The 11,981-nt window shown below is 39.9% G+C and overlaps 1 protein-coding gene and 1 long non-coding RNA gene across 3 annotated transcripts; one reads left to right on the plus strand and one right to left on the minus strand.

Annotated features, from left to right (window-relative positions):
* The first annotated feature begins 2,286 nt into the window (after nt 1–2,286).
* On the plus strand, nt 2,287–3,985 carry LOC113353184. 2 transcript variants are annotated; one of them, XR_003361133.1, is made up of 4 exons: nt 2,287–2,501; nt 2,669–2,917; nt 3,187–3,520; nt 3,633–3,985. It is a non-coding gene; the product is annotated as an uncharacterized LOC113353184 (long non-coding RNA). The 2 variants fall into 2 exon arrangements; XR_003361132.1 differs by having other exon boundaries at nt 2,287–2,917.
* Nucleotides 3,986–4,660: 675 nt separating this feature from the next.
* On the minus strand, nt 4,661–5,627 carry LOC113353185. Its single transcript, XM_026596870.1, has one exon. It carries the CDS (start codon nt 5,202–5,204, stop codon nt 4,731–4,733), a length of 474 nt encoding a protein of 157 aa, XP_026452655.1. The 5' UTR covers nt 5,205–5,627; the 3' UTR covers nt 4,661–4,730.
* Nucleotides 5,628–11,981: the final 6,354 nt, after the last annotated feature.

The raw sequence follows: 11,981 nt of genomic DNA on the forward strand, positions 1-11,981 counted from the left end.
GCTTTTATTTTCGTGCGGCGTTTTACTTCCATTCCCGTTACTGAGTTTAAGAGTGGGTAACTTGTATTGTGCTAATACAAGTTATATCGGGCAGTCTTATCCTGGACACATCTTCGCACGTTGGGGTTTAGCATTACTTTAGAGTATCCCCGCGAACTAATGTGTTAAGGGCAGCTTGTTGAACCTGTGATTCTGCCCTCATCAATTTGTTCGTGGTAGAGTTGTTTGATACGGTTCTTTATATTTAGTGTTTGATACATCTGACGTTTCTTCTATTATTTCAAGACTCCAACAAGCTTTTGGCTGATCAATAATTACATGTACACCCCACCGTTTAAACTAGTTGTACCGGATGTTTTAAGCTGAAAATTGTGGTCGTGGTTTTGTTTTGCCTAGCTAGCTAGCAGCAACTGTCTTTCTGGTTGCAACAATAAATATTTATAAATGGTACGTGAACGGTAGGTAGTCTGTGCCCATTTGTGCTTTTTCTGAGTTGTCCGGTAGCAATAAATTTGAATATTATGTTGATGATGTTTTATTGGTTAAGCTTTACTTTCATGCAACTAAATATCTTCCTGAGATTATATTTGTGCGCCCCTCACACAAATGCATAGCTAAGAAAATTCTTATCTTTTATTTTATAGTGTATCTAAATGCTAGCCCACATGCATGTCCGGGAACTAGTTAAAACTAGAGTATATGAATGGTCTATTTTATGGTGTATATAAATGGTAATGACGATGGAGGTTGAGGTAGGCTGGGAGAATGAACTATGAAAGAAGATACATTGAATGCAAAAATGAGGGAGTTGAGCAATTTTAAACTAGAGTAAGTAATGTTCATAACAATGTTCTTCAATAATTCTTACCTCCTTGTATGTCACTGCAGTAGTTCGATGTCCATTTTCTAATGTGGTGGGATCGTTATAGGTATTGCATGGCACATAAACTAGTTACTGCGTCTGAAATGTCCACTTCTGTTGCTGTTTGGGTTGCCATAGTTCGTGGGTGAAAGCGAAGAATCAAGGGGTCCTTCTGACTTTTCGTACACTCTTCCGCATAAAGATGTAAATCCAAACGATTTCAAATAGCTGAGCTGAACTTTGAAGATATGAAGGAGAGAAGAATCTTTGTTTACCGCGTCCAAAATAGCTGAACTTAAAAAGGAGATACGTGAACGTATCTCCTCTTAAGCTTAGCTATCTTGGACACGGTTAACACTATTAAAGAAGATATAGATGAATTTGGCATGCGTTTTGGAAAATAAATTGTATCCTTCTAAATCTCCATGTTTGACTACTTTGGCATGATTATGGATATGAAACCCATAATTACACTAATAATTTCACTTTTCCAATACTTACTTATTTTTATTTTATAGAAGCATTTGTTAACATGATTAAAGAAAACCTGGATGAATTTGAAGTTGGGCGTTTGGCTGATCAATAATTGTACGTACAACCCACCGCTTAAACTAGTTGTGAAGTGCACTTCAAGTTTAAAGTTGTGGTCGTGGTTTTGCTCGTCGACTGTAAGAATTATTTTCTTATTGCAACAGTAAATATTTGTGAATGCGACCTTAACGATGGTCTTTACTCGTTTATAGCTCAGTTGGCCAGAGCAGTAGCAATAAATTTTGAATACGAAGTTGATTATGTTTTAGTGGTCGAGCTTTACTTTCATACAGCTCCACAAATGCATGGACCCAATGTTCTAAACAACACAAAATTTTTCATTCATAAAATTTAATTGAATACATAGTTAGCTTAAAATGGTCCCCTTACAGCAGTCAACTTCTAAAGTAATTAAAACGTGGATCAAATTATAATACAACAACAGAAAGAGTAGTGCGACTGAGTACATTTTCTGAGGCGGTTCATCATTCTGATTAATTAGTAGGCAGCTAGAAAATGGGTCATTTATCCAAATATTTTCAAAATATATTTCTAATGGACGAGTAAAAATTATTACGGGTGAAATGGACAGAAAAAAGATAGCACGGATGAAACTGGATTCATCCTGGCTTAAACTTAAAAAATAGCGAGGATGAAACTGGATGCATGCTGATGTAAATTAAAAATAAGAAAAAATATTTAAAAATGGGTAGGATAAAACTGTTTACATCCTGACTATTTTAACATTTTTGTCCATTTAAACAGTATCAAAACCTAAATGTTTTTTTCACCCAGAAATTATTGATTTTGATCTTTTTAACCAATTTTGTGTTTTGAAAATCCATGAGATACCAAATCCAATAAAGCTTGGCGGTTCTTTGTTTGTACTAGTGTTCAGGAATTGGCCAAACAATCTCTTGAAGAAGTCCCAGTTTGATACATTCGCAATGATCTGGACCCATTAATCACTAACCTCTCTGATGTATCTTTGACAGATCAAACAGTACCTGTTATTGATTTGCAGAAATTACTATCTCCAGAACTCATCGTTGGTGAGTTAGAATTGGACAACCTTCACTCTGCTTGCGAGGACTGGGGTTTCTTTCAGGTATGTCATGACACTTCAATTATGATTATATATTGCGTATATATAGTAACTTTTTTTTTTATATCTATTGTCAGTTAAAATTATTAGGAATTCCTCTATTAGTTATGGTATTGTTATAACAAATTAGTATAGGTATTGCACGTACACTAATCTGTTTTATGATGTAGTTGGTAAACCATGGAGTTGACATTTTATTGGTGGAGAAAGTGAAATCAGAAATTCAAGGTTTCTTCAATCTTCCAGTAGATGAGAAAAAAGAAATTTTGTCAAGAGGAAGGAGATTTCGAAGGATTTGGAAAAATGTTCGTTCAATCAGAAGAACAAAAGCTTGATTGGGGAGATATGGTTTTCATTCTCACTCAACCCCAACATATGAGGAAGCCTAAGCTATTTTCCAAACAACCTCTGCCTCTCAGGTTTGGTTCTCTGTCTATTTTGCATTCCTGAAGCGTGATTTTTTCCCAAGATATGTTTTTGCCCATTTCTACATAACATCGTCGTATTGCAATTTGCAAGGCAATTGCAAGTCAAGGGATAAGGTGGGTTGTGATGCGGCTCTTAAACTAAGCAGTTTCAATCTATCTAGTACCGTGCACCATACAAGTATAGCCAAATTAGAATGCTATAAGACTCTGAGGTTGCATCCGTATGATCTTACAACTATCTAGTTCCTCTCTTGGTGCAGGGAGACAATCGAATCCTATTCATTGGAGTTGATTAAACTAGGCTTGACTCTCATTGGTTTGATGGAAAAGGCTCTACAAATGGATGCCGGGGTTATGGCAGAGTTGTTTGAAGATGGGATACACACAATGAGGATGAATTTTATTATCCTCCTTGTCCTCAGCCCGAGCACGTCATCGGCTTAACACCACATTCAGATGGTGGTGGTTTAACGATTCTCCTTCAACTAAGCGAAGTGGATGGATAATGGATTATAGATTAGAAGAGAAAATATATGGGTTCCCATTAAACCTCTACCTAATGCCTTCGTAGTGAACATTGGAGATATTTTGGAGGTAAAGCGAGTTAATGAAATCGAATTATCCAAGTCTAGGAAGGGCATGTACTTTATCCACAAACCTCAAGTATGGGTTTTGACAATTAAATTTTTGTTGCCTCCCTTGACAGATTTTGAGCAATGGGATTTACCATAGCGTGGAGCACCGATCAACAATAAACGCGACAAAGGAGAGGCTCTCTGTTGCAACTTTTCAGAACCCTAAACAAGAATCCGTAATAGGTCCCAACATGATTACACCAGAGAGACCTGCCTTGTTCAGAAAAATTGTGTACAAGGATTATATGTAAAAAATTGTTTCGCGTAAACTCGATGGAAAATCATTCCTCGACTCCATGAGGATAGGAGAAGGTGATGAAAGACCGTAACCAGCGTGTATTACTGGTGTTTTTATGCAGTTCCTCCGAAATAAATACATGTGTATATCTGATATTAATGAACTGCAATCATCAAATTTACACCAAGTTTGCCTTTTTAACTATAATCTACTTATAATCTTTTTCATCATTTTTGAGGCTCCGGATCCTCTACGCCCAAAATCCTCTACAACTGTGCGCCTGCCAATAAGGGGACACCATGTGTTCGTATTTAAACATACCAAAATCATAAATTTACAGTATATTAAAGTTGTTGAAATTAAAAGATTTTCGGGGAGACTAATTGACCATTTTTTTTTTTTGACGAACACTATTGAGTCTCTTCAACATTTTCAGTTTATGATTGTTCTGATTTATCCTCCCTCAATTATCTCTTTTCATTTATACCGCCATCCTTAAGAATGGGTTGCTCCTCCTTCATTTTATGTTGATTCCCTATTGAAATTCTGCCTGTTATTGATGCCTCTGATTTATATAATTGCCATACTATTTCCTTTTTCCATTTCAGTCATAACTATGAACATCTGTACTGAATGTGCCAACGAATTTTTGCTAAAAATCATTCTTCCAATACTACGGAGTTTGGACTGAAAAATCAAAGCTCCAAAGTCATTTGGCTGCAATGAAGGACGTAAGTTGGCACATTTTACTTGCATAAAAGACTACCAGCCAAGGAGATAAAGGACAAGTATAGGTAGGGATGAAACAAAAAGTTGGATGGTGTCTTTCAAAAGTTGCTAATTATAAGGTAAAATAAGAAATTAAACCAACAAAAAAAAACGCTGTCATTCACCAAATGCACAACAATAATAATAAGAATAAACTGAATAATCAAGGATCATCATCAGAAAAAGGTTTCAAAAACAAAAGTGATAACAACATAAGATTTGGTACCAAAACAGGAATCAAAGGATTAATATTCCAACCACCGAAACGTTTTCTCTTAACTCTCTTTCTAAAATACTCTCTTCTCTGTTCTTCTCCGAGTTGAGTTGGTACTACTAACCCTTTAGCCAGAATCAGCGGTGGTGGTTGTTGATATGGGTACTGTGAACGCCAAGAAGTTAATGGAGGACCCAATCTTAAGACCCTTTTTAAGAAGAGAGTGAAACCCCATTTGAGATGTAGAGATGGAAAGTTGTTTGCATCTTGTTTGTTGCAGAGGAATGGTGGGTAATCCCAGTTGAGGTAACAAGGGACTTGATTGGATATAAATAATTGAGAATGAAGAGAAGGTTTGATTGTTGGGTCTGTTAGAAGATGAGTTAAGGCATGTAATCTTTGCTCCCAATTTGTTTCTTCCATGATTTTATCAGCCAATACTCTGTTTCTCTGTCTGCCTTGGAACTAGTGGATAAGGAACTCTCATCTTTAAGGAGTTATTATATTATATGAAATAACTCATGAGTATAAATAAATCTGACTAGGCTACTGAATCTTGGCCCTCGGGTTTCTTTGAAAAAGGAACAAATATTAAGACCTTAGCATTTGGCAACAGTAAATCTTCATAGAGTGTTGAAAAACCATTATCAAAACCAATTTTACCATGAGGTGGTGGATTCTTTGCCATGGTTGTTCAGGTAGCACCTACCGCATCCCAAAAGGATTTCTTATTGGAGAACCAAAAAGAGATGTTTTCCGGGCATCCGTGTAATCCCACCGATTTGGTAATACTAACCACTTGTAGTTTCCATATAGAAGTGGACATTTAGTTTCCATATAGAAGTGGACACTGAATGTGCCAGAATTGCCGATAGGAGGGAGCCAATATATTAAAATCTCAATATATGAGTTTACAAAATTTTATGTGATTTTATGTGAAATTTAGATATATATAGCCATATAGGCTTTCCGAGCTAGGTGACAAGTGTGTCGGTGCCCTTTGCTCTGCCTGTGATCAATATATAGTATTTATGTAAATTCATTATCAAAGATGAGAGAGACCGTCCTTGGCAAATCAAACCTACAAGAATTAAGCATTATGAAGAAGATCAATGATAAGAATAACTAAGAAATAAAATCTGCTACATTTGAAAGAATTGTAGTAAAATGCATGAATTAAAAGGAGTGTGCACTGTGAACACATAAATCACGACGGCATCCACGTATTCATAAACAATGTTCGCATACAATCATTCATTTTAAAATTGAAACTATTATGCGATGATGACTCATCGACTCAGAGCCATCGAGCTCGTCCTTGTCTAATCATATGGTAATGAAATAGATAATCACATGGTAGAATAAATAATAAGTCGAAGTAAACATAAAGACATAATATAAAATGCTGAATGTAAATGAGACGGTGATTTACGTGGTTCAGCACTAAGGCCTACATCCACGGGGGTTGTTGTTTCACTGTGTAGTTGGGAGTTACAAAGATAGTCAAATGACTTTATCTGAAATACGAACATAGAAGGGGAAAGGGAATTCATACTTACTCTTCCTATTTCTGTCTCTCCTATGTTTACTAAGAATTGGTCGACCCCTTCTCTCTTGGTGGAGAAGGGTATTTATAGAGTTTATACATGGGGTCCACTGTCAGGGACAGTTACAACCTTATCTTCTCGTTCTTTGTTCCGATACCGCTGGTGTCTTCGTTCCTAATCGATGCTCCTAGCGGTTATGCTTGATGACAATGAACCACCTCGTTCTCTTCCATATATCGATTGACACGTATCATATGCCTAAGGTATTTAATGCTGGTGGTTGGGGTGGTCTGCACGCGTCAGACAGATGTCTGATGCCCCTGTCATGTCTTCGTTAGTGGAGCTAATCTTAGCCGTTGGTCTTGGGTCTGCCTTGATATGAGATAAAGCAGATCTTCGGGTGCTCTTCAGTACTTCGCAGCGGCTCGTTCCTTCAGTGCTCCCTGGTTCTCAACCATTGGATCAGTTCAAGGATGACCACATACAACTGTTAGACGTTCCTTGGATGTCGGTATGTGGCATCGTATCTTGATGCCCTTAGCCTTGTATCCTCCACGTGTATCTCCTTGGACACGTGGCGAGTGATAAATTGTTTGTATCCAATTTGCCCCTTTTCTTCTGATTTGGATGTTTAGTCAAAATTGGAAGAAAACCGTCTTCTCAAATTCTTCATATCTCCGTAATAACTTCCCTAGAAATAAGGGCGCGTTTACCACTATCAGCATTAACTCCTTCTTGAGTCATGGGACGGTTTTAAATTTTTGGATGCTATAAGTAGGCGAGAAGGTGTTGGTGAGATAAATTTTATTCCTTCTTCATTCCCTTGTCATTTCATTCTATGAACTTTTTTCTCCTTCTTCTTCTCTGTTCTTCAGTCATTAATTCCTGCTAGTTTAGTTTACAGACGTCTAGAGTTTTTGGTTATTAATGTTCGCTTGATGTTCACGGATCATTTTCGTTTTCATCGAGACGTTCCTGATTGAGGTATGAGATTGTCTTTACATTGATTTTGATTGACTGTTAATCTTCTACTGCTGTGTTCTTGGTTTCGTGATGAAGAACAAATATACCAAAGTATATATACTTGCCCCTGTTCTTTATCACGAAGCCTAGGGACTCCCTTTTGGTAATTTTACCTCATTTTCCATGTCCATAAATAATTCGGGGTTTTTTGTTTTGCGGTTTTTAGAATTTCTGAGTGATATTCCTGATTAGCTTGTAAAAGTTGCCAAACCCTAATCTTTTGATATATTTCCTTCTCTGTTTTAACCTTTATTTTGTTTCTGTGCCCCTTCGTAGATATGGATGATCGTCATCGGGTTCCTTATCAAACTCCGCCGTCAATCCCCTACAGATCCCCACATAGAAGTCCTGATATATCTCTGCCAAAGGGTGGTCCGCCAAGGTCTTCGCAGCCAGATCCGCGAGCCCAGAAAGTTACATCATCTTCGGGTCCGAAGGTTTTTATTACAAAGAAAGGAGATTCACCGAAGGGGTCTCGATATACGGTTAACCGTCCAGTGACTAACCCCGCTTCAATTCATGCTGATCCAAAGGGTGTGCCGCAACCTTCTGCTGAGCGTGTTGATCCAAAGGGTGTTCAGCAACCTTCTCCCAAGCGTGTTGATCCGAAGGGTATGAAAAACCTTCTCCTCAGCGTGCTGAGCCATTAAATGTTTGTCCTCTTCAATCCCTGCCACCTCAGGCGTCGATGCAGTCGAAACCTAGAGCTTCGCAATCCATTCCTCTGGTAAAGGAGTCTTTTTCAAAATCCACGATGCCCTTAGCGGACCCTCCAAGGAACCCACCGATCAAAAGAAAAGGCTCTGATCTAAATCCTCCAAAAGTGAATAAGCCATTGTTGAACGAGCCCGGTGACTCTAACGTTGCTCCAATGATACTAAGTATTTCAGTGGGGAAGAAGAAGGTCACTTTCAAGCATATGGACCTCTAAGTGTTCAAAAAGAAGCATGGCCTTGAATTTTTTGATGTCAAGTTCTTTGCGCCAGATGACGATCTTTCCTATGATATGATTGTGAACTATAAGTACGATGAGTTTCACTTGCTGACTACTATAGGAGCCTTCGAGGAGGGTCTGATGCTGCCCTTGTATAAGTCGGGTGATTCTGTTTACTATGACGTTCTGGATGATCGCGAAGGTTCCACCCACAATACTCATTTTCGTTTAGTGGTGCAGCTAAGTGGGAACTATCTTCGGACCTTGAGGGAGTGTTATCTTCTTAGTCATGGTGAAACGACGATGACCTGTTATACTCCCGATCCCGCCGAGAGAGACTTGTATAGTCCTGCAAACTTTAATGCCTCATTTGCGAATTATGTAAACAGTAAGAACCGCAAGCCTTGGAGTGTAGGTCTTCGTTCAGTTCCTGCTTCTCGTGGTGAAGTTCGTCTCTTAAGTGAGATGAGTGATTCAAAGCTTCACTAAGTTTCTGGCACCGAAGGGACTTCTCAGCAAAAACTCTTTCTTAATCGTGAAAAGCTCAAACGTGATCATGACTATGAGTGGCATGCCACCGTTATTGAAGTTGTTGGTCCTTGGGCTTACGGCTGGGTACCTGGTCCGCGGGGCTGGCGTCCTACCGCTGATAGTCAACCTCGTGATAGCGCTCCTGCTCGCTATGGTGACTTCTTCCTCTGGCGGTTGAACTTCGATTGCATGATTTTCGAATATGCCATTGACGCTGCTAACGAAGATGAAAGCTCCGATATTGTCCTTCCTCCGAAGGGTAATGCCGCTGCTAAGGTATGGTCCCTTGTGTTGCCCCTTTTCTTCTTAGTTAAGGGTAAATAGTCATCGTTTTGATGTGTTGAGTGTTATATCCTTAGGCAAAGAATAAAAAGAAGATTGGCGCGGTTCAGTCTTCTACTGCCCCTGCGGAGGAGGCAGACTTTCAGGATGAGGTTAACAGCCCCGTGAATGATGAAAATATTGAGGACGAAGAGGAGGTTACCGATGACGAGGAACGAATAGAGACTTCCCCTCCTAATCATGAGAAGGATGCAAGCAATGACGGTGGTACCCACGAAGAGAGAGTTACGCCTGACATTCCGATGAACGATCCCCCCATTGGATCGATGCAAAACCAGGGGAATGGGGATGCTGAGCCTCAGCCAACAAATCCTGCCCCCGAATTTTCTTTTGGTAAGATTCATTCCGATGGGGGTCCGATGGATATTAACACTTCCATGGGACTAGCTTAGGAGTTTTATTTGCTTTCTCTGAATGATGACTGAGATGTTCTTGGGGACGAAGGTGAGAAAACCGTTGGTGGGGTAGGAACCAAGGCTGGTGGAGAAAAGGCAGATGGAACCGATGATGAAGAGGCTGCTGGAACCAGTGGCGAAAAAGAAATTGGTCAAGAGGGAAATTTGGGGAAAACGTGAACCTCCGTTCTCTAATCTTCTTCGTTCTTGAAATCTTCTTCTTCGTTGGCTCTTGTCATGATATCATCTTCGTGAAAGTCGCCAGATATGTCTTCTCCTACGTCATCGTCAGCGATATCCTCCCCTACGTCGTCTTTACGATTTGCAGCGACGGCTTCCTGAGGGATGAGTGAGGGTTCGTATACTCTAGTTATCTTGATTGCCTTGATACCTTCGTCTCTCAGCATGGATGATATATAAGCTAAGGTGTCAGCATGCCTGAGTTTCTTTATGCCTAAGTGCCGGAATTTGATAGTTGGTGTTTGGGATGCCAGAGTCTGGACCAAAGCCATGTATGCTGAAAGGGTCTCATCATAGACATTGTATTCTAACCCTATTTTTTGTATGACCAGTTGCAATCGCTTATTAGTCGCACATCGGTTATTCCCATTTTTATTATCAAACTAAGAGCGTGTACCACAGCTTTGTATTCGACGATGTTATTGGTATTCCCTTTGAATTCCAACCTCAACGCATGCACGATCATTTTCCAGTTGGGGTGGTGATTACGATGCCTATTACTGCACCTTCCCTATTCTTCGATCCGTCAACGAAAACCTCCCATCGTCTTTGATTTGAGGGCTCGAGAATATCGACTGGGTCTTTGCCTTCATCTACTTCTGGTATGCCCCTCAGTTCTTCGTCGTTTTCCAGGGGTAGATATGCTAGGAAGTCCGCTAAGACTTGCGATTTTTGGGAGTGTTGGATTTCATGGATAATGTTGAACTGATCAAGGTGGGTGTTCCACTTTTCTATCTTTCCGACTTTTCCAGCACTTTTGAGAACTGCCTCTAATGGTGCTTTGCATGGAACACAGATATATTGAGTCAAAAAGTAAGTCCTTAGTTTTTGGGTAGCCCATACTAGCGCCAAGATGAGTTGCTCGATCTTCGTATAGTTTCTTTCTTCCGCGTTGAGGGTTTTGCTGACGTAGTAAATAGGTTGCTCTATCTTTGTATTTGTTTTAACCAATATTGCGCTGACTACATCTTCTGTTGCTGCTATGTATAGGGTCATTACCTCGTCGGGATCAGGCTTTTCTAGGATAGGGATCGTGGCCAGGTATTCCTTGATCTTTTGAAAAGCTTCTTCGCACTCAGCGGTCCATTCAAACTTGCTCCATTTTTTGAGGATGTTGAAAAAATGTTTGAATTTATCCGATGACCTGGCGATAAATCTACCCCGAGCTGCTAAGGATCCGTTGAGCTTTTGGACTTCTTTTAGGTTCTTCCGGGATGACATTTCTACGATGGCCTGGATCTTCGCGGGATCTACTTCGATGCCCCTCTTCGTTATTAGATACCCAAGAAATTTCCCTGAGGTGACACCGAATGTGCATTTTTCTGGGTTTACTTTCATATGGTGTTTCCTCATTGCTTCAAAGATATCCCTCAGATCTTGATGGTGATCCTTGCGCAACTTGATTTTGACGAGCATATCATCGACATAGACTTCTAATGTGTTACCGATCCATGGCTTGAGGATAGCATCAACCATCCTCTGGTATGTTGCCTCTGCATTTCGAAGTCCGAAGGGCATCCTCGTGTAGCAATAGAGGCCGTGCAGGATGTTGTGTGTTATTGATCTTCTTCTACCAGCGCCACTTGGTTGTAACCAGAATATCCATCCATGAATAAAAATTCTTCCTATCCTTCGACAGCTTCAACCGGTTGATCGATGCTTGAGAGTGGATAACTATCCTTCGGACATGCTTTATTGAGGTTGGTGAAATCGATGCATATCCTTACTCCTCCATTCTTTTTTGACATGATGACCATGTCGGATATTTGACTTCCTTGATGAACCCTGCTTCTAACAGCTTGCGGAGTTCATTCTCTATTGCTTTGTGATACTCTGGTGCTACTTTACGTACTTTCTGCATGAAAGGTGGTGTGCCTGGCTTTATACGGAGTTCGTGTTGGATTATCTTTGGATCAATCCCCGGCATGTCCCCCAGTTTCCATGCAAAGATATATGCGTACTCCACGAGTAGCGTGATTAGGGACATCTCTCTTTCCTTGTCCATTATGGTCCTTATCTTGATCATATTCGGATTCTCTTTGGTCCCTATGGTGATCTCCTTCACAGGTTCTACAGGTGTGAACGTGGGTTTTAGTTCCCCTAGGAGAGGGACATTCTTTAATTTCTATTTGGTTGGTTCTTCAATTTCTTTAGTTGTTGAAGTACTTTCTTCCGTGTTTAGAACGAC

The sequence above is a fragment of the Papaver somniferum genome, chromosome 2 (assembly GCF_003573695.1).
Source record: "Papaver somniferum cultivar HN1 chromosome 2, ASM357369v1, whole genome shotgun sequence".
In the NCBI taxonomy this organism is placed as follows: domain Eukaryota; kingdom Viridiplantae; phylum Streptophyta; class Magnoliopsida; order Ranunculales; family Papaveraceae; genus Papaver; species Papaver somniferum.